Source organism: Microtus oregoni, unplaced genomic scaffold (assembly GCF_018167655.1).
Source record: "Microtus oregoni isolate MIOR12 unplaced genomic scaffold, Mior012 000072F_ref0000427, whole genome shotgun sequence".
NCBI lineage: Eukaryota > Metazoa > Chordata > Mammalia > Rodentia > Cricetidae > Microtus > Microtus oregoni.
This window is the reverse complement of record NW_024543979.1, coordinates 6,598,343-6,621,362: the sequence shown is the minus strand read 5'-3', so window position 1 is coordinate 6,621,362 and position 23,020 is coordinate 6,598,343. Positions and strand designations below refer to the sequence as shown.

Sequence of the window (23,020 nt, the reverse complement as noted above, 5' to 3'; positions counted from 1 at the left end):
AAAGAACTTGAAAGAGTAAAGGAGAAACAATTCATTATTTTTTAAAAAACAGAAAGCTTGTCTCTTGGTTCTCCAGGTAAACAGACACGACAAAAGAGCACACATTATTTGTATTAAATTGTATTTTCAGGAAGATTCCAAGGTTTGACATAGGCACAGAGAAAAGAGCGAACTAAAGCTAGTATAAACAAGTTCCTTCAGACTGACCTCTGAAATGTGTTAGAAAATACACAGTAGTCACGCTTTTAAAATATGATTGAGGAAAAATGTTTCAAGTCTTCTCAATCACTTAAAATACTTGTGAGCTAAACTCATACATTAAGGCAGATATTGATTTTTAAATACTCATCTAACTGATGAAATGTTTAATCTGCAATCAAAAGAGAAAGTTTTGGTTTAAAAAAAAGAAAACATTTTATTGCTACAAAGGTAACTGTACACAAAAGCTGTTAAGCCATCTTAATGCTGTTATTCAATGTAAAAACAAAACAAAAGAGAACAAAAAACCCACAATCAGGACAAAATACTTGCCCAATCCATCTCTTCTAGAGTAAGAATTCAAAAACTGAATGCACACTTAAAGTTTCACTCCCAAGAGCAGCATTTAAGTTAAATTGATTACAACAGATAGAGGAACAACACATATCTATTATCCTGAACACCAATACGGTAATAAGAATTAAGCTTAAAAATCATACAAACAATTTATCATATCTAAGTTTAGTATCTATAAAAACTAAACTGAAATCATCTTAACTTCATTTTATTAAACAAGTGCCAAACATTTAGAAATTATACAAAAAAAATTTTATAGGTGGAATGCATGCAACATGGTATCAATTAATATCATAATCTATTAAATGTCTTCTCTTTTCTACAGTAGGACAGGTGTAAAGCTCCACTCAGGTCTAACACACTACACCTGACTGTGCTCACACTGCTCAGCAGGACAGGAGGCAGACTCCTCCTTCCCCTCCTCCTCCTCATTCTCTGCTTCTCCCACGTTCTCATCATCCCCTGATTCTGCTGTTCCCTCCCCTCCCTCTAGATCTCCTTCTCCCTCCACTACTCCAGCTTCCCCTCCTTCCTCTTCTTCTTCCACCTCTTCTGTTTCCCCCACTTCCTCTACTTCTTCATCCTCCTCCTCTTCTTCCTCGTCCTCTTCTTCAATGGGTTCATCAATCTTCTCTTCATCCTCTTCATCTCCTTCTATCTGCTGATCCTGAGAATGATCTTGAATTTCAAAAGGATTCTCTCCCTAAACGAGAGAAAGTGGCACTTACAGTCAACACATTTGTTTTTCTATCAGTGATACTTGCTATGTCATGGAAAAAAATAGTATTTGAAGTTCTTTTTTTTTTTTTTTTTTTTGATTTTTCGAGACAGGGTTTCTCCGTAGCTTTTGGTTCCTGTCCTGGAACTAGCTCTTGTAGACCAGGCTGGCCTCGAACTCACAGAGATCCACCTGCCTCTGCCTCCCGAGTGCTGGGATTAAAAAACCGCCCGGCTTGAAGTTCTTTTTACTTTATGAGAAGCATATTATATACTTTTAAGTATCTACTTCATCCCAATATGAGTATATAGTTTATTAGTTATTTTACATACCATAAATTAGAGCACTCAAAAGGTCAAAATTTTGAACTGAATTCCTAAAATCATACATCGAAGCAGAACTGTGTGTTGTAATACAAACAGCAGCTGATGCAGATGATCTGCTCAAATACACCTACTCAATGTGCTTCTCTCTGAGGTCTCTTCAGAACTCAGTAAGAACCAAGTATCTCGATTTGGTCACTAGGTATCATGCCTTACATATTTACACTTCTAAAAACTAGACAAACATTTATTTGACAAACATTCACGGGTACAACTTTATCGTTTTTATTACTTTTATCTCCTGGGTGTGTGTGTACACAAACATGTGCGTGGAGAACAGACAACCAGCAGCAATAGGATTTCTCCTTCCAGAGTTCAAGGACTGAATGCTGGTCAACAGGCTTGAGGGCAAGTGCCTCTACCTGACTGCACCACCTCCTCAGCCCTACAATTTTATCTTAGTGATATTTATTTGGGTTAGGTCTCCTATAAACTGGTCATACTGGAAGACTATAGAATAAGGGAAATGAAGAGGCAGCGAAACTTATTAAGAAGAATCCACTAGGGCTGGTGCTACCTTGTAAGATGGATCAGACAGATGTGGGACATTAACAGAAGAGGTGCATTACGATGGGGAGACAGAAGTGGGTGGGTATGCCGCACACAACTAGAAGCTGAGGTCTGAATGTTTAATAGGCACCTATAAATTTTCAGCTCAAATAGAGTGCTCAAGTGAAATATTTACATTAATAGATGACTTGAATTAAGCCGAAAGTGGAATTAGCGTCCCACATGGGACAGCCTAAAGTGGACTACAGGAATAAAACCCTGAAGCAGCCTATACAGGAGCAGGAGTAAGAGAAGCAGAACACGATCTGCCAAAACCATAGCTTAAAGAAAAAATGATAAATGAGTAGTGTTAAACAGTAAAACAGATAAAGAGTCCATCATTATTAACAACGAATGAAGAAGGCTCCTAAGTATTTAGTTTTGCATGTTTTAAATAAAAAGACCTTAATTTTTGTGTGTTTCTATATTGCGTGCATGTATGTTCAAGTGTATGTGGAAGTCGGAGGACAACTTCTGCTGTCATTCCTCAGGACCGACTGTCTGTGCACCATGATTTTTGAGGCAGGGTCTCTCCGCAGCCTGAGGCTTGCCAATTAGGCTAGGCTGGCTCAGAGAGCCCCCAGGACTCTCCTATCTCCACCTCCCCAGCACTAGATAACAAACAAGCATCCCCATGCTCAGCTTTCTTAAATGGGTTCTGGGGCTCAAACTCAGCAAGTGGTTTACCAAACGAGCTAAGTCTTAAGCCCCAGTAAGTTGATTTTAAAGCACTCTGGTGACTGACCACTGATAACTCTAAGTCTGAGGAGGAGTACAGCCATGGCAGCTGTCCAAGGACACGTCTCTATCACTTGATGGACCCACTTCCTATTGAGCTGACAGAAGGCACACAGGGAAAGAAAGTTGTCAGCGCCTGGAGCTCTTTCTTACCAATAGTAATGTCTAGTCACTCAGAACTTCTGATCAAAATCGCCAGGTAGAAGCCTAGTAAGAAACACTTCAGGAGCTGGGAGTGGTGGCACTCACCTATAATCCCAGCATTCGGGAGGCAGAGGCAGGTGGATCTGTGAGTTCAAGGCCAGCCTGGTCTACAGAGTAAGTTCCAGTACACCCAGGACTATACAGAGAAACCCTGTCTTAAAAAAAACAAACCAAACAAACAAAAAATAGAAAGGAAGAAAAGAAAGACTTCAGGGTATAATAATTTGAAAAGCTTGGGAAATTAATTCAGAAGGTCTTTAAAAGGACTTGGGTAGTTTTCTACTTAACCACACCTTTCAAAAACACCCTGATGATACTCTTCCAGGCGAGAACTATTCAGTTACAGCACATCATAGGAAGTGAAGAGCCTATGGCAGGGCAAGCTATCTTTTGAAGTATGGTAAGAAAAGGTAGTGAAAAATGCAGGAGCCAGAGTCCAGGAAAAATGAGGTCACTATTTAGTTTAGGAAAATCCTAAGCAATATAAGATCCAAAGGGAGCGGGAGAATGATGAAACCAGACCCCCAGTGAAGGAGAAAATGGCAACAAAAGTGAGGGACCATATATAAATACACGCATAAATCTATGGTAGAAACTCACATTGCTCTCTATCTCCCTAATGCAAAAGAACATGGAAGTGGGGAGAATCAGGAAGAAACCTGGGCAATGTGAAAGAGGGAAGATTTGAAGTAGTAACTATGAAAGGCCCAAGACAACCTTAAAGAACAAAAATCAGACAAACGGGTTGGGGAAATAGCTCAGTCATAGAGTGTTTGTCACATAAACATAGGGACCTTGGTTTGAGCCTCAGAACTCAAACTTAAAAGGCAGGTCTAGTAACACGAGCTTATTATCCCAGAGTTGAGAAGGTAGAAACATCAGTCTCGAGAAATATGCAAGCCCCAGACCAATCACAGGTCCTGTCCCAAAAACAAGGTGGATAGCTGCTCCTGAGGTGACATGTTCAAGGTTGTCCTCTGGCATACACATCCACATCACCGGAAGCATGTACAATCTCACATACAACACACGTGAGTAAAACTAACATTTTTTTTATGAGAATTACGTTTTATTTTATATCTTCACTTTTATTATCATACAGTTGAACAGCTTTATTTTTCAAGATCTAAATGACCTATACTGAGACAAAAAGATAATTAAGAAATAATAAATATTAGTTAAAGAAAATTAACTGTGTATCAAAGGTTATTCTATTTTTTTTAATTTTTTTTTTTTGGGTGCACCCACACACTGACACAATGGGGATGTTCCTACTGGGAACTCACCAAAGACCAGCTAGCCTGGGTCTGGAAAAGCCTGGGATAAAACCGGACTCTCTGAACATAGCGGACAATGAGGACTACTGAGAACTCAAGAACAATGGCAATGGGTTTCTGATCCTACTGCACGCACTGGCTTTGTGGGAGCGTAGGCAGTTTGGATGCTCAACTTACTAGACCTGGATGGAGGTGGGGGGTTCCTTGGACTTCCCACAGGACAGGGAACCCTGACTGCTTTTCGGGCTGGGGGGGGGGGACTTAATTGGGGGAGGGGGAGGGAAATGGGAGGCGGTGGCGGGGAAGAGACAGAAATCTTTAATAAATAAATAAATTAAAAAAAATAAAGGAAAAAAAATAAAATAAAACTAACATTTTGATCTTTTTTACCTGTCACTGCTTTACGGTGAGGGAAAAAAATCTGCTCCCCTGTCCTTTGATTCCAATAATTAAGAGAAACAATATGCTACCTATAAGCAAAATAGTAAGTTTAAAGTTCTTCCCAGTGTGTGGTACTGTACTTATTTTATTTTATTTTTGTTTTGTTTGTTTGTTTGTTTGTTTTTCGAGACAGGGTTTCTCTGTGGTTTTGGAGCCTGTCCTGGAACTAGCTCTTGTAGACCAGGCTGGTCTCGAATTCACAGAGATCCGCCTGCCTCTGCCTCCCGAGTGCTGGGATTAAAGGCATGCGCCACCACCGCCTGGCATAAATTGTACTTATTTTAGTATCACAATATGACTCTATCACCATTTTAATTATACAACAAAAAAAACACTTCCTAAGAAGCTTTTGTTGCAGGGCTGGAGAGATGGCTCAAAAGTTAAGAGCACTGGCTGCTCTTTCAGGAGTCTTGAGTTCAATTCCCATCAACCACACAGTGAGTGGCTCTCAACCACCTACAATGAGATCTGGTACCCTCTTCTGGCCAGCAGGCATACATGCAGGCAAAACACTGTATACATAATAAATAAACAAATCTTTAAAAAAAACGCAAGAAAAAAAACCCGCTTTTGTCAGAAGTCTTACCTTAACAAAGCGCTCGTACCTCGCCTTCACGATTGGATTATTTAAGATGCTTGTAGCAGTCAGCACACTTTCTCTTTTTATTTGTTCCTTATAAGCCTGGAAAAACAGAACACAGTGAGACACTGGAAAGTTTAGAGATGTAAAGTGGTATTTTACACTCAAGAGTCCCTAGATTTAAATGACTTTTTATAAAAAGTTAAGCTATGAATAACTATAGCGACTGTGCTTGTAACCTAAATAATTCAAGAATTAAGACCATGAACTTTCATAAGCCAGTAAAAACACAGCATTCCCAGGTGAAAGTCTATCAAATTTTGTCAAAATAATCCAAAAATAACCAGTCTTCTTCCGGGTTTCTAAGTTATTACAAGAAGTATACAGAGGAGAAAGGGTAACAGCGTGTGTACCAGCAGACAGCACGGCTCAGTGTGTCAGCCTTGGGTGTGTGGGATTCACTTCACTATAAAACAGAAATTTAAGACTCAAGTCTTTTCTATTTAAATTTAATCTTAAATCATTAATTTTAAGTTTTTAAATACATTTTACATAAGAACACATTTCCTGCAATATAAGCACTCATGTCTCTTGAAGGAAAGCCAACTAGACCAAGCCCAGCATGAAGAGCAGAAATGGGCACTGAGAACAGGCAGGCAGGCAGGTGCTCAGGGATGTTCTATTCTGAAGTCATAATTAATAAGCACTAATGCATTTCTCCAAAATGAGAAAAATAAACGAGTTATAATAAATGCTGAATCTTTAAATATACTTCTCCAGCTACCAGAAAAATAGGCCAGTCATAATAAAAACTTCCTTTCCAATTTGTTCTAACGCATACATGTTCACAAAACCATTTTGTAGCAACTTAAAAAAAATAAATAAAAACAGCTAAACTCTGATTTCCTGAATGCTCACCATCACCACCCACTGTCTTACCGGGTACCACATGTTAGTCAACTGAATCCTTAAACAACAGTGCCAGTCTCAGCTCACAGACAGGGAAAGTTCGATAAGGAACTTGTTCCGGAGCCGTGACCGCAACTGTGACACAGCTGCCTCCCGGCAGACATGCAGCTGCTCCCATTTCAGATTAACAGCACAGGATTATGAAACGATGGCCAAAGGATAATTTTTAAAAGCTTACCTGCTTCCCTTTGACATGGTCAGGAGACTTTAGGTGCTGCTGGACGGAGCTATGGAAGGCAGGGATGTAGACGCTGCACGCACTACAGTGAACAGTCTCGACTTTCATCATGTGATCATCCGCAGTGACACCTACAGAACAAGCGCGTTAGGACACGCCCTCACACTCTTAGTTTTGACAAGTCAGGACCTTACTCATTCATCTGTATTCCTGACACCAGAAGGATCGGCGCATGTAGGCTCATGTCAAGTTCTTCCTCACATCTCACAGGGAGTTAACGGTAGTTGTGGATACTGTAAACCAAACTCTGGTCCTCTGCAAGAGCACCTGTTTCTTCACTGCGACATCAACTCTCCAGCCCACATCACAGTCTCTCATAGGCTATTCACCTATGCTTACAACTCTGTTAGTCCATAGCCTCAAAAAACATAAAGCTAAATGGATGCTATTTTCAGTAAAATAAGTTTCTGTTGTTATAAACATGAGTGGGCAGGAAAAGCAAAAAAGATGTATAGTATAGGTCTCAAGCTGTTGCGACCCCAACCCATAAAATGATTTTATTGCTACTTCCTGACTATAATTTTGCTGATGTTGTGAAGTGCAATGTAAACACTTCTGAGATAGAGGTTTACCAAAGAAGCTGGAGCCCACAGCTGAGAACTGCTACTCTACAGTGAAGAGGAGGAGGAAGAGGAGGATGTATAGTATAGGTCTCAAGCTGTTGCGACCCCAACCCATAAAATGATTTTATTGCTACTTCCTGACTATAATTTTGCTGATGTTGTGAAGTGCAATGTAAACACTTCTGAGATAGAGGTTTACCAAAGAAGCTGGAGCCCACAGCTGAGAACTGCTACTCTACAGTGAAGAGGAGGAGGAAGAGGAGGAGGAGGAGGAGGAGGAGGAGGAGGAGGAGGAAACTTCAAGTCATAATAAACTTGTAGGCATGGAAATAAGAAGTTAGGAAGTCTGTTTTGATAAACCAGTCAGAGCTATAGCAGGTACAGCTGTGAACTGCATCAATCTCAAAGGTCTCAGGTTATGATACATAAAATACAATTGTAAATTTACAAAACAACTTGACTACTCACCCTCCATAACATCCTTTTCAATTATTTTGTAAGCTTCTGGGTGATTAAGTGTCTGTTGCTTACGAATAGAAGCTTTTTTAAACTTATTCACCATACATTCCTAGAAAACAAACAATGCAAACTGTGTCAAGCAGACCGACCAAAGCTCAGCACCACACTCATCTTGTGGGGAGCACTAGCAGCGCAGGTGTTTCTGTCTGCAATACCTAATTTCCTTTCACAAGAAACCCACAATTTACTTAAGAGACTATCATGAAACACTAGCAAACTGCTTCACTTTCAAAATATCTTCTGGGCACCTGGAGAAGGATTAGAAGCTGCAGTGACCTCAGCTAAGTGGCCATGTCATAAATGACCGAGAAGAACTGTTATAGGATACTCACAGCAACACATTTTAACAAAGGACATAATTCTGCTGGATACAGAAGGCTGAGTGTGCGCTGTACTGTCAACTCTTTACCAGATCAGATTAGCTTTGTGCACAGTCAGCTCGAGCCTCTTTTTTAGTTTGTTTGTTTCGAGACAGGGTTTCCCAATAGCTCTGGAGTCTGTCCTGGAACTTACTCTGTAGACAGGCTGGCCTTGAACTCACAGAGATCTGCCTGCCTCTACCTCCTAAGGGTTGCTTGGATTAAAAGCATGAGCCACCACCGCCCGGCTTCGAACCTCTTGCAGTATCTTTTTGTTTTGTTTGTTTCTTCAAATCCCCCAAGTATCTATGCATTCTTGGCATTTCCACCTAAACAGACTATCTGTGCACCTGTGAACATGTTTTATTTTCAATTACAGTTGGTTCATTAACAATAAAGTTTGGGGTCTTCAAAATAATCTATTAAATTGATAACTACACAAGGAAAAGACACCAGACAGATGCCCGCCTCTCTGGCTCAGAATTCTGACTTTGATACCTATGACAAGGTCATTTAGCTTGTATGGACATGACCTTTCAATCATTCTTGTGGGGGAGGTTATGGAAGCTCATCCGAAATGAAGAATTCACGAAGATCATACTCCCAGGCACACAGTGAACTGTGCAGGAATGACAGATAGATCCAAATCATACAATGACTAAAGGAATTTTCTGACAATTTTCTCAGAAATGACTATGAAAAATAAATTCTCACACTAGAAATCCAAATTCTAAAATAGAATTAACGAATTAATTTTAACAACTTTCCTTAGATGAGTAATAATTAAATTTTTAGAAACATAAAAAGGTGAAAGAAATTATAAAAAATGAAATAAATTCAGATCAAATAAAATGCTTCTCATTTCAAAAACCCCTACTTACATGTAAAAATTCCATAACTACTTTATCAAATTTGGTTTGTTTCTGAATATGATCTAATGTTTCCTGGTGTGAAGAACTTTCCAGATGCAGTTCAATATCTTTTTCTTCAAAGGTTCGAAATTTACAAAATGAACATGTGAATGCCATTCTACAAAGAAAAGAAATTTTCTTTAGATATTACCTTATTCATTTAGATCCTCTAAAACTAATTTTAATGTCTGAAACAACTTTCTTTCGATTTTAGAACTCTTAAATTTAAGGCAGAGGAAAAGCTAATATTTCTTTAAGTACCTATGGACAACACAGTAACTGAAGTACTTTGTGTTTTAAACCCCTGGGTATAAAAAGGACCAATAAGGTAATGACCTCAAGCCTTGCCCATTCAAAAGCAAAAGTTAATGCAAAGCAGCATCAAGTTGCAAAATCTCACACAAATTTTACACTTTGGCCCATCCTCAAGTTTCTAAACCATCCACAAAGCCAGGTAAATACAAAACAACTATCCAATCCCACGGAACTCTGGGGATACACAGTCCCCCAACAGCCATCAGGATAACTGACAGGCCTAGACTGCACAAATATATGTTATTTTTTTTTCTTGTTTTTTTTTTAAAATATATGTTATTTAGAAGATGAAAATCCATCCAGAATTAATTCCTCGATAACTTTCCTACTTTCTTTTTTATTAGATATTTTTCTTTTACTGTTGAGATTATATCATTTACCCTTACCTTTCCTTCCTCCTATATACCCCTCCTTACTCTTTCAAATTATGGCCTCTCTTTTCATTAATTATTATTTACTGTTATATGCATATATATACATATATATATGTACTCACACACATATATTCCTAAATATATATGTGTTTATATACAAGAATAACCTCAGTCTGTATAATGTTTCTTGTATATATATTTAGAGGACTTATCATTAGGTATCAGATAATCAGCTGGTCTGTTCTTCCCTGAGGAAGAGGGACCACTCCTCCATTGCTGGTGGGAGTGCAAAATGGTACAGCCCCTTCGGATATCATTATGGCAATTACTCAGAAAATTAGGAAACATCCTACCTCAATTCCACTTTTGGGTATAAATCAAAGGATGCTCAAATGTACCACAAGTACATGTGTTCAACTATGTTCATAGCAGCATTATTTGTCATAGCCAGAACCTGGAAACAACCTAAATGCCCATCGACCGAAGAATAGATAAGGAAAATGTAGTACATTTACACAATGGAGTACTACACAGCAGAAAAAAAATAACGACATCTTGAAATTTGTGGGCAAATGGATGGAGCTAGAAAACATCATTTTGAGTGAGGTAACCCAGACCCAGAAAGACAAATATCATATGTACTCACTCATAAGTGGTTTTTAGACATAAAGCAAAGAAAAACAGCCTACAACTCACAACCCCACAGCAGCCTACAACTCACAACCCCAAAGAACCCAGACAATGAGGACCCTAAGAGACACACACATGGATCTAACATACATGGGAAGTAGAAAAAAGACAAGATCTCCTGGGTAAATTGGGAGATGGGGACCATGAGAGGATAGAAGGGGAGGGGAGGGCAGAGAAAGAGAGGGGAAGCAGAGAAAAATATATAGCTCAATAAAAACAATTAAAAAAAAAGAAGTATAAAAAAATGGATTCCTCTCAACCTACCTAACTAGCAGGTAAAGTCACAGATCTTAGAGGAGAACCTACAACCACCACTTTACTAAGCCAGCATAACCCTAACTACATCCTATCTTTAGATCCACAAATAAGTGATAGTCCTCATCCCTGAACAGAAGCCATTACAGAAAACCACACCCAGTAACAGCACAGTGCTGTGGAGCCCAGTCCTCTGATATCTACAAGAATAACCCCCACATCCAAGGCTCAGGGATCACTGTGGAAGAGTGGAGAGATTCTAACAGTCAGACGACCGGGGAGTGTGCTGTGAGACTGTTTTTCCTACTAATGTCAGAAGCTACACCACGTTTCACCAACATGACTGCCTAAACACGAGCTCAACAAAAGGACAACAGACAACATGCCAAAGTAGAAGAAGGAAAGACAACTTTCCCACTTTCTATGTATGCTGTTATTTCTTTTTCCTTACATTATGACAGCGGTCTCCTACCTGGGTTCTGACTCAGTTTCCATTTTCCAGGGATATTTTCACACCACTACTAGATTTATTTGCTGAGTTTATTTGGGAGTTAACTGCTCAGTTTATATCTATCTCCATTTGTGATCTTGGGCAAGTCATTGAACTCTCTGGCCTCAGTCTTATGTTAACGCAGTCTTAGATGTCACATGGAGCCCTAAGAAGCTCCTGTCACCTACCTGGTGGTGTTGGTGATGCACGCCTTTAATCCCCGCACTCGGGAGGCAGAGGCAGACGGATCTTTATGAGTCTGAGGCCAGCCTGGTCTACAGAGCTAGTTCCAGGACAGGCTCCAAAGATACAGCAAAACCCTGTCTCGAAAATACAAAACAAAAAGAAGAAGAAGCTTCTGTCACAGATTGAGTCAATTATTTAGTTACTTCCTACATCAGGCAATACACATTACTGCTTAATGCATCACTGACTCCTTCATACTCAAAAAACAAACATGAAAATGCCTTCAGCTGCTATCCAGGACAGTTTCTGATCTCTATTCTCCACCTATGCCCAATAATCTCATTTAATATAGCACATACTAGGTCTTTATTAAACGTCATGTTTATTTAATAATTATGTTACATTTTTAAATCACTAGTTCTTTTCAATTCAATTTTTTACTTTCCAAGTATCAGTAAAAAACCCACTTCTTTGCTTTGACCTTAAGACACGTGATCCACATGGACTGCTTCATATAATTCTTGTAATTCTACCATTCTTAGAGCAGCTCAAACACCACCTCCATCACATTGTCTCCTGGAATTTATTGCTACTAAGACTGACCACTCCGTATCTCTTCTGGCACATCTTAACCGTGCAATGCTGCTAGTGCACACCTCATGCATACACACCTCTCACCCAGATTCTCTGAAGTAGTATATATACACAGTCACCTTTGCCATATTGAAAGCATTCAAATAACAAAAGACCCATCCAAAAATAGTCATTTAGCATCCATCTCAAAACTGTTCTGATCAATTAAAATAATTGTACACACTACTGCAGATGGAATTCTCTGGGAGTGAATTTCTTTAACATGCCTTACATCCTGGTTTAATCATCAGTAGTTTTCTAAACCTAAGATACTGCAGGAATTTTTTAAGACTCATAATCTATAAAATGACAATTCAACTGAAATTGTTGTTTAGGGAAAAATGAGAATTTTATTTTCTCCAAATTGCAACATTTATTCTATATTCAAATTTTAATAGGAAAAGTACTCAGAGAATAATTAAATACAAACGTTGACCTTACAATGCACAATCATATTTAGACTCACATTTGTTTATTTCATTTCCACAATACAGTAACATATCTATTATCTATGCCAAAGGGAATTTAAAGAGAAAAGAAGCAAAAGAGGGCCAAAGATCAAAACAGCCCTGTTAAAACTGTAACTGCCAGACCTCCCCTGTCCTTCTTCGGGGTCTGGCCTAGTGAGTCTCCCTGACCATTCACCCCTTCTCCCCAGGCCCCACAACTAATATCCTGGCCTAGGTTTCTGCCAGAACATTCCCTACCTACAGGTCAACCAATAGGCTCCTCCACGTCACCTCCAACCTTGGCATCAAACTTGGTAAACGCCCCCATATTCCTGGCTTGGACCACTATGAAAAAACCAAACCTTCAAATTACAGACATTGATAAGAGAGATGAATCCGAAGTCAATGGCATAGACCAGTTAATCAACAAGATTACAGAAGAAAAACTTTCCCAAACCAAGGAAAGACACACCCATACAAATACAGGAAGTACACAGAACACCAAATAGACTAGACCAGAAAAGAAATTCCCTATGGAATATCACAGTTAAAACACTAAGTATAGGCCGGGCGGTGGTGGCGCACGCCTTTAATCCCAGCACTTGGGAGGTAGAGGCAGGCGGATCTCTGGGAGTTCGAGGCCAGCCTGTTCTACAACAAGAGCTAGTTCCGGGACAGGCACCAAAGCTACAGAGAAACCCTGTCTCGAAAAACCAAAAAAAAAAAAAAAAAAAAAAAAAAAAACACTAAGTATATATACATAACAAATAAAGTGAATTGAAAGCTGCAAGAGAAAAAACGCAAGTCATATATAAAGGAAAACTTGTCAAAATAACAGCTAGTTTCTCAATGGAAACTCTGAAATCCATATAAGTCTGGAGCAATACAGTCCAAGTCCTAAAAGATCAGTCAGCTCAGACTAATATACCCAGCAAAACTATCTGCCATGATTGAAGGAGGAAGAAAAACTTCCCACATTATAAGCCACATAAAAACATCCAATAGGGCTGGAGAGATGGCTCAGTGGTTAAGAGCATTGCCTGCTCTTCCAAAGGTCCTGAGTTCAATTCCCAGCAACCACATGGTGGCTCACAACCATCTCTAATGAGGTCTGGTGCCCTCTTCTGGCCTGCACACACACAGACAGAATATTGTATACATAATAAATAAATAAACATTAAAAAAAAATCCAATAAACCAAACTTAAGGAAAATACAGGAAGCAACAGTTTGGGATGAAGAGAAGAATGAGCATAGCAAAGACTGTAGAAAGAAATATAAAAGCATAACCATTAAAACACAAAGTACCACTGAGAACACAAACAAAACCAAGACTGCAATTAAAACATACATTTCAGGGGTTGGAGAGATGGCTCAGTGGTTAAGAGCACTGACTGCTCTTCCAGAGGACCAGGATTCAATTCCCAGCACCCACATGGCAGCTCACAACTGTCTGAAGATCCAGTTGCAGGGGATCTGACACCTTCACACCAATGCACATAAAATAAAGTTAAATAAACCATAAAAAAATATTTAAAACCATAAAAAAACATACATTTCAATGATAACTTGAAGTATCAGTGGCCTCAATTCTCCAACCAAAGGACACAGGCTGACTGAATAGACCAAGAAACAAAGTTCATCTACCTGCTGTCTATAAGAAGGACATCTTATCTTTAAAGACAGGCACTGCCTTAGAGTAAAAGGATGGCCAATGTACTCTAACAAAATGATACCAGGAAACAAGCAGGCATCGCAGTCCCAATATCTGACAAAATAGACGTCAAACTAAAACCAAACAGAAGAGATTAAGAGGGACAGACACTTCATTCTAACAAAATGGACTGGTAACCAAGAATACATTACTATCCTAAACATAAATTCACCAAACTCTGGGACATGCTAGTTCATAAAAAATGTACTGTTAGATTTAAAGACACAGATTAACATCAATCCATTAATAACAGGGGATTTCATTTCAGCAGGGGTGTGGTGGTGCACACCTTTAAATCTAGCACTTGGGAGGCAGAGGCAAGCAGATCTCTGTGAGTTCAAGACCAGCATGGTCTAGAGAGTGAGCTCCTAAACAGCCAAGGCTACAGAAAAACCCTGTCTCAAAACACACACACACACACACACACACACAAAATAGAGGGGATTTCAATACCCATCTTTTCCAATAGACAGGTCATCTAAAACAAAAAATACAGAAACATCAGTTTTTATTACCATTATACATCAAATGCACTTAACAGATACCTACATAATATTCCACCAAACACCAAGGAATATACATTCTACTCAGGAGAACAGTGCAACTTTGTTAAAATAAATCATACCCTGAGAAACAAGACAAATCTTTACAAATTCACAAGTACTGACATCACTTTGTATGCATCCTATCTGACTACAATGCAATAAAATTTGAAGCTGACAGCAAGCATCCATTGTTGAACATGAGAGTAAAAAGAAACCAAAAAATGAAAACACAGCCAAGCCTCTGGGATCCACTGAAAGCAGTCCATGAGGACATGTAACTCTAATGCCCTGCATTAACAAACTAGGAGGAGCACACATAGATGACTATGGTGCAGGTCAAAAGTCAGGAAAAAGAGCAAACCAACTCCAAACCCAATCAGCAACAAAAAATAAAACTTAAAAAAAAAGTAAGAGGTGAAATCAATGAAACAGAAACAAAGAAAACTGACAAAGAATCACTAAATCTAATCTATTTGAGAAGATAGACGAGACTGACAAACCCAAGGATTAACTAACCAAAAGGAAGAAAAAGAAAAGAGAGGACCCAAATTAACAAAATCAGAAATGAACAGGGAAACACTGCAACAGACACCAACGAAATTCAGAATACTATAAGGGAATATTTCAAAAACATGTACTCCATTAAGCTGGAAAACCTAAAAAAAATTGGATAAATTTCCAGATTCTGCCAAGCCACCAAAGTTAAAGCAAGAAGTCAGAAAACTAAATAGACTCATAAATGAGGAGATTGAAATGGTAAAATAAGCTTTCCAGCTAAAACAAAATTACAAAAGGAAGGAAGGAAGGAAAGAGGGAGGGAGGGAGGGAGGGAGGGAGGGAGGGAGGGAAAGGAAGGAAGGAAGGAAGGAAGGAAGAAAAAGGGAGGGAAGGAGGGAAGGGGGAAGGAGGGAGGGAGGAAGGAAAAAGTGTCCAGGGCCAGATGGAGTCACAGCAGAATCCTAGCAGACATTCTAATTTTACAGCAAACCCCTCTTCAACAAAGAACTTTTCAATGTGATTCAAAGGAACAGAAACAGAAGGAACAGTCCCAAACTCCCGCTGAGCCAGTATGGCTCTGATAACAAAACCAGATAAAAGCAGCACCCTACCCCCTTCAAAGGAAAAACTGCAGGGCAATATCCCCACTAAACACAGACTCAAAAATACTTAATAAAATATTTGCACACAGAATGCAGACATAAATTGGAAAGATTATCCTCAACAGACACGACTAGAACCCAGTTCACGAGCTTTGGGCAAGGGGCTGGAGGTTGAGGAAACACACGCAAGAGACAGTCCGACACACAGACCTCCAATCGCTGGTACAAAAGCCCCTCTTTAACAGAACCATGGAGGCTTAAATACCCTGAAGTCAATGGCCAACAGGTGAAAATCCCATCCTCTGATCCTCTAGGCAAAGCACAGCTTTTAGTAACTTCAATTAGAAGGTTCTAGCAGGGAAGAGCAGCTGAAGACCAGGACTCAATTGATCCCAACAAATAGATGTAATAAAGTCACATAAATGAACTGAAGGACAGAAATTAGATACATGAAGGCGTAAGTCACGAACAATGTCACACCAGTTTGGAATTATGATTAATAGGGTGGTATTTATTTAAAGGGGAAAAAACTTACAGATCACACCGTCCCAGACAACAGCCCTCTGCGCAACCAGGAAGGGAGTCTAGTCGCCAGCAGAGCAGGAAGTGAAGAGAGAGAGGAGAGGGAAGTGACCGCTTTTTTAAAGGGAGAGAGACCACGCCCCAAAGGGCTGGTATCTCAGCAGCTCAACTATCCCAAAAGTGGTAGACTTAACCTCATAAAGAGAACTTCTTGGATTCTTCCTAGAATTATACGTGATGCTCCAATAACTGGAGCTCGTACGTCCTATACTGATGCAAATAAATCAGGAAAAGCAGGTTACAAGTCAGATGAATTAAGGTGGAACAAAGCCCTTATAATTCTGTCCAGAAGGCAGAATTATAGTAAAAATAAACAAAATAGAGTTAAAATAAAGCCATACAAAGATGGAAAATAAACAGAGAAATTTGATACTGTATGCTATTATGCTCTCTTTGAATTGTTTGAATGCTGAGGAAGGAGCAACAGCTGCTAAAAGATATTTGTTTATAAATGCTGCTGAACTAATCCAACGTAGAGATTTTGAAAATACCTTGACTTTACAATTTGGATCTAAGGATATGATACTTTGGAAAGGAGTTTCTTCTTTTGTTTTCACAGAGGATGAGACACAAAGGATATGATACTTTGGAAAGGAGTTTCTTCTTTTGTTTTCACAAGAGGATGTATTTTTTCTATTCGAATATGATATGATGGACCATGCCCTCCTGACAGGTTGCTGTAAACACCTTCAAAAAATTACTTCACTCGACTGCTAACTGAGATGAACCTAGCAGACAGGTTATCCCATAAAAGATCTAAATAACAGTGCCCCCATTCAACAGGAAGTTTGGAGAGAAAAAACTGCGCCCATGTTCCCAAATATGGTTTATAAATATTCTTTTACATTTAAAGGGGGATATGATATAGGTATGAATAATTTGCATTAGTATAAATTTTGCTTTATTGATAGAGATTTAAGGTCAATCTTGTTATATGTATATGTATTTCTGATCTTGATTAAGGTATTGTGATTGTGTAGTTCACTTAAAAATGTAATGTATATAGGTTGTTAATAGATAATCATAATAGTCAAGTTTGTAGTCATGTTAGTTAAGATTTTCTAGATGTACACAGATATATTTTAGATAGGCATTCTTCATATCTTTCAAAGATTATAGATGTAGCATTTTAAATGTTTTAATAACTTAGGGTTTTTCATGACAATGAGACATTCTGCTCCTGGCAGCACCAATCTACTTCAGGAAGAAGATGGGCATTGAAGAGGCTCTTTATGGAGTTTGATAGCCATTTGGGCAAGAAACTGCTCTTGCCTGGACTATTGCATAAACTGGACACAGAGAACCCGCAGAGAGAGGACTACTGAACTTGCCTAAAGGTGAGATCTTTCGGGGTTCCTGATTCATGAAGGAGTCTGCAAGACATTCTGCAGGACACAACAGATAGTGACTGAAGTGATTTTGAATTTTCCTGCTTCATGGAAATGTCTGCTGGATACCATGGGCCTGTAGGCCAAAGATGTATGCCCCAACGGTACAGAGAAACTTTGGGTGACTGTCCAGGCAGCGAGATGTCTCTGTCATTTCTAGAGTTTTGGATTTCTTGTTTGCTTATGTAATATTATATCCTTCTGGAGTCTTTGATGGAGTTAAAGAATATATAGATAGTTATAGTTTCCCTTAGTTATGAAAAAAGATAAAATAGATGTAAATATTGTAACTTTTACTTGATAACTGTTTTGTTATATGTAATTTTGCTATGTTAAAATTAAAGCCTTCGGGTTTTTTTGTTGTTGTTTAAACAGAAAAAGGGGAAATGATGGAGGAAGGTCATTGGTTAAAAAAATAAAGAAACTGCCTTGGCCCATTTTATTGGTTAGAACATAGGTGGGTGGAGTAAACAGAACAGAATGCTGGGAGGAAGAGGAAGTGAGCTCAGAGACGCCATGCTCCCCTCTCCCGGGCAGAGGATAGCTCTGCTCTCTGAGGCAGAGGCGATGAAGCTCCAACCCAGGATGGACACAGGCTAGAATCTTCCCAGTAAGCGCACGTTGGGATGCTACACACATTATTAGAAATGGGCTAGTCCAGGTGCGAGAGTTAGCCAAAAAGAGGCTAGATATAATGTGCCAAGCAGTGTTTAAATGAACACAATTTGTGTGTTGTTATTTTGGGGCATAAGCTAGCAGGCGGCCGGGGTGCTGGGGACGCAGCCCTGCCACTCTTATACAACAGATACAGAAAAACAGACAAATCCAATACACTTTCATGATTAAAGTCCTAGAGAATGTAGGACTATTAACCAACATAATAAGAGCTATGTACGAGAAGCCCACAGCCAACAGCATCCTAAATGGAGAAAATCTTGAAGTAACCACACTAAAGTCAGGAACAAGACAGGACGCCCACTATTCCCACTCCTTTTCAACACTGTACTCCAAGCATTAGCTGGAGCAATAAGGCAAGAAAAGGAAATTAAAGGGATACAAACAGTTAAAGTAGCCCAACTATCCCTATTGCAGATGACATACTATACATTAAAGATTCCCAAACTCCTGGAAATGGTAAATTCAGCAAAGAGGCAGATACAGACCAATAGCTTTTCTATACAACAATAACAAACACACAGAGAAAGAGATAACAGACACACTCTCATTCATAATAGCCTCATAAAATACCTAGGAATAAACCTAACCAAAGAAGTGAAGGACCTCTACACTGAAAATATATGTAAGGCAATTTTAAAATGTAATAAACCACATAATTGACTTAACAAAAACTACATGATCATCTATTTCAATAGATAAAGAAAAAAGCCTTTGATAAGATTTAACATACCTTCATGATGAAAGTCCTGGAGAATGTAGGGCTAAAGGGATCATACCTCAGCATAGTAAAAGTTACCCATGAGAGACCCAAGCCAATGTCATCATAAATGGGGAAAAGCTTAAAGCAATCCTAGTGAAGTCAGGAATGAGAGAGGGGTGTCTCCTATTCTGATTCCTTCTCAATATTGCGCTTGAAGTGCTAGCTGGAGCAATAAGGCAAGAGAAGGAAATTAAATGGATACAAATAGGGAAAGAAGCAAAACTATCCCTATCTGCAGGTGACATGATAATATGCATTACAGATCCCAAAAATTTTACCATAAAACTTCCAGATATGATAAATTTAGCAATGTGGCAGGATAATCAACCTGCACAAATCAACAGTTTTTCTATACACTAATAACAAACAAACAAACAGAGAGATCATGGACAATTCATAACAGTCTCAAAGAAAATTTAGTATATACAAATAAACTTAACTAAAGAAGTGGAGGATCTAGAAAATGAAAACATTAAAACCTCTGAAGAAAGAGAGAAAAGACACTTAAAAATGGAAAGACATCCCATGTTTTGTGGCTGGTAGAATTAGCATTAGGAAAATGACTATTCTGGAAGAAGCTACTTACAGATTCAATGCAATCCCAACCAAAATCTCCATCTTATTTTTCACAGAAATAGAAAAAAAATCCTAAAATTCATAGAGAACCAACCACAACAGACACTGTATGACAAAATAATCCCAAGTAAAAAGAACAATGCTGGCCGGGCAGTGGTAGTGCACACCTTTAATCCCAGCACTTGGGACGCAGAGGCAGGCAGATCTCTGTGAGTTTGAGACCAGCCTGATCTACAAGAGCTAGTTCCAGGACAGGAATCAAAGCCACAGAGAAACCCTGTCTCGAAAAACCAAAAAATCAAAAAAAAAAAAAAAAGAAAAGAAAGAAAAGAAAGAACAATGCTGGAGGGATTGCCATTTCAGATCTCAAGATTATTATAAGACTGTAGTAGTAAAATAATTCAGCACTGGAAAGAAACAGACATCCAGACCAATGGAACAAAATCAAAGACCCAAGCATGACTACACACACCTTCAGCCACTTAATATTTGACAAAGATGCCAAAAACGTAAACTGTAAAAAAGTATCTCCAAGAGATGGTGCTGGGAAACCTAGAAAAATGGCATTACACCTGCATCTATCACCTTGCACAAAAACTAATTCCAAATGGATCAAAGAAAGCCCTAACTGTGAAACCTGAAACTCCTAGAAGAAACATAGGCAGTGTCTACATGATATGTAGGAAAGGACTTCCTGAATAGGACTCCATTTAATTAAAGCCAACAACTGACAAGCAGGACTTCATAAAACTAAACAGCTTCTGCACAACTAAAGAAACAGTCAACCAAGTGAACAGGAAGCCCACAAAGCAGGAGAACACCTTTGCTAGCTACATATTTGACAGAGTATCAATATGCAGGATATATAAAGAACTCAAAAAACCAAGAAGACCCATTTCAAAAATATGCCTTTGACCTAAACAGAGTGGTCTTGAAAGAAAAAGGGTGTGTGGGGGCGGGGGGGGGGGGGCTAAGAAATATCTCAAAAAATGTTGACAGTACCTAGCAAAAAGGGAATGTAAAACAAAACAACTTTAAATTTTCTTCTTACCAATAAAGAAAGAATATTAAGAGCTGCAAAGGAAAAAGGCCAAGTAACATATAAAGGCAGACCTATCAGAATTACACCTGACTTCTCAATGGAGACAATGAAAGGCAGAATGTCGTGGTCAAGCATTATACAGACATTAATAGACCATAGATGCCAGCCCAGACTACTATTCCCAGCAAAACTTTCAATCATCATAGAAGGATAAAACAAGATATTCTATTAACAAACAGATTTAACCAATACCTAGCCACAACCCCAGCCCTATTCAAAGTACTGGAAGAAAAACTCCAATCCAAGGAAGTTGGCTACATCCACAAAAACACAGACAACAGCTGTCTCACAGCAGCAAATCCCAAAGAAGGGAAAAACACATAAATTAACATCACCAACAACAAAAACTAAATTAACAGGAGATAGCAATCACTGGTCATTAATATCCCTTAAAATAAATGGACTCAACTCACCTATAAAAAGACAGAGGCTAACAGATAAGATATGAAAACAGAATCCATCCTGGAGCAGACAAGAATCATATCTGAATCTCAAAGACAGACATCGCCTCAGAGAAAAGGGGTTGGGACAAAAATTTCCAATCAAATGGACCTAAGAAACAAGCTGGTGTGCCTATTCTAATGTCTAACAAAATAATCTTCAAACTAAAATCAGTCAAAAGAGACAAAAGACATTTCATATTAGTCACGGGAAAAATCCATCAAGAGGAAATCTCAATACTCAGCATCTATGCCCCAAATACAAGGGCACCCTCATCTGTAAAAGAAACACTTTTAAGATTTAAATCATACATTAAACCCCACACACTAATAGTGGGCGACTTCAACACTCCACTCTCACCACTGGACAGGTCAGTCAGACAAAAAATGAAACAGATGTTATGACTCAAATGGACTTAACAGACATCTATAGAATAGTCCATCCAAACATAAACAAATATACCTTCTTCTCAGCACCTCATGGAACCTTCTCAAATTGGCCACATACTCAGTAACAAAACAAACCACAATAGATCCCAAAAAAAAAAAATGGAAAAACTCCATGTATCTTATTGGATCACCATAGTTTAAAACTAGAATTCAAGAGCAACACTAATTCCAGAAAGCACACAAACACATGGAAATTAAACAATGCTCACCTGAATCATCAATGGGTCAAGGAAGAAATAAAGGGAGAAAATTAAAGACTTCCTAAAATTAAATGAAAATGATCATACAAAATACCCAAATTTATGGAACACAATGAAAGCAGTGTTAAGAGGAAAGTTCATAGCCTAAATGCCTACATAAAGAAAATGGAAAAATCCCATACTAGTGAATTAACAGAACATTTGAAAACTTTAGAACAAAAAGAAGCAAACTCACCTAAAAGAACTAGACAGCAGGAAATAAACAAACTGAGAGCTGAAATCAACAAAAAAGAAACAAAGAAAACAATACAAAAAAAAAAATCAATGAGCCAAAGAGCTGTTTCTTTGAGAAAAATCAGCAAAATAGACAAACCTTTATCCAAACTAACCAAAAGGCAGAGAGAGAATATCCAAATTAACAAAATCAGAAATGAAAAGGAAGACATAACAAAGACCCTGAGGAAATACAGAGAATCATCAGGTCATATTTCGAAAATCTGGACTCAACAAAATTGGAAAACTTAAAGGAAATGGACAACTTTCTGGATAAATATCTGATGTGGGAGATTCTTCTGTTTTGTGTTGATTTAATTGGTTAATAAAGAAACTGCCTTCCCTTTAATAGGACAGAAAATTAGATAGGCGGAGTAGACAGAACAGAATGCTGGGAGAAAGAAGCTGACTGAGTCAGGCAGTCGCCATAGCTCTCCTCTCCGAGATGGATTCAGGTTAGAATCTTTCCGGTAAGCCACCACCTCGTGGTGCTACACGGATTAATAGAAATGGGTTAGTCAAGATGTAAGAGTTAGCCAAGAAGAGGCTAGATGTAATGGGTGAGGCAGTGTTTAAATGAATACATTTTGTGTGTTGTTATTTCGGGGCAGGCCAGGAGCCGGGTGGCAGGAATGCAACCCACAGCTCCTACTACAAATATCAATTATCAAAGTTAAACCAAGACCAGATAAGTAAATTAAACAGACCTATAACTGCTAAAGAAATAGAAACAGTCATCAAACGTCTCCATCCCCCCCCCCAAAAAAAGCCCAGGACCAGATGGTTTCAGCTCAAAATTCTACAAGATTTTCAAAGA

General features: G+C 38.7%; 1 protein-coding gene across 3 annotated transcripts in view; it reads right to left on the bottom strand.

The window, feature by feature from the left end:
• The window catches only part of Znf326 (zinc finger protein 326), a 50,985-nt gene continuing 27,965 nt past the window's right edge, over nucleotides 1-23,020 (bottom strand). For 2 of the 3 annotated variants that reach the window (XM_041642113.1, XM_041642112.1), the window contains exons 8-12: nucleotides 8,975-9,122; nucleotides 7,684-7,783; nucleotides 6,593-6,723; nucleotides 5,452-5,547; nucleotides 1-1,258 (exon numbers count right to left, since the gene is read on the bottom strand). In XM_041642113.1, coding sequence (XP_041498047.1) covers nucleotides 917-1,258; nucleotides 5,452-5,547; nucleotides 6,593-6,723; nucleotides 7,684-7,783; nucleotides 8,975-9,122 — 817 coding nt within the window. In that variant the 3' untranslated portion in view covers nucleotides 1-916. The remainder of the gene's footprint in view (nucleotides 1,259-5,451; nucleotides 5,548-6,592; nucleotides 6,724-7,683; nucleotides 7,784-8,974; nucleotides 9,123-23,020) is intronic. The other variant, XM_041642114.1, reaches the window with a different exon arrangement.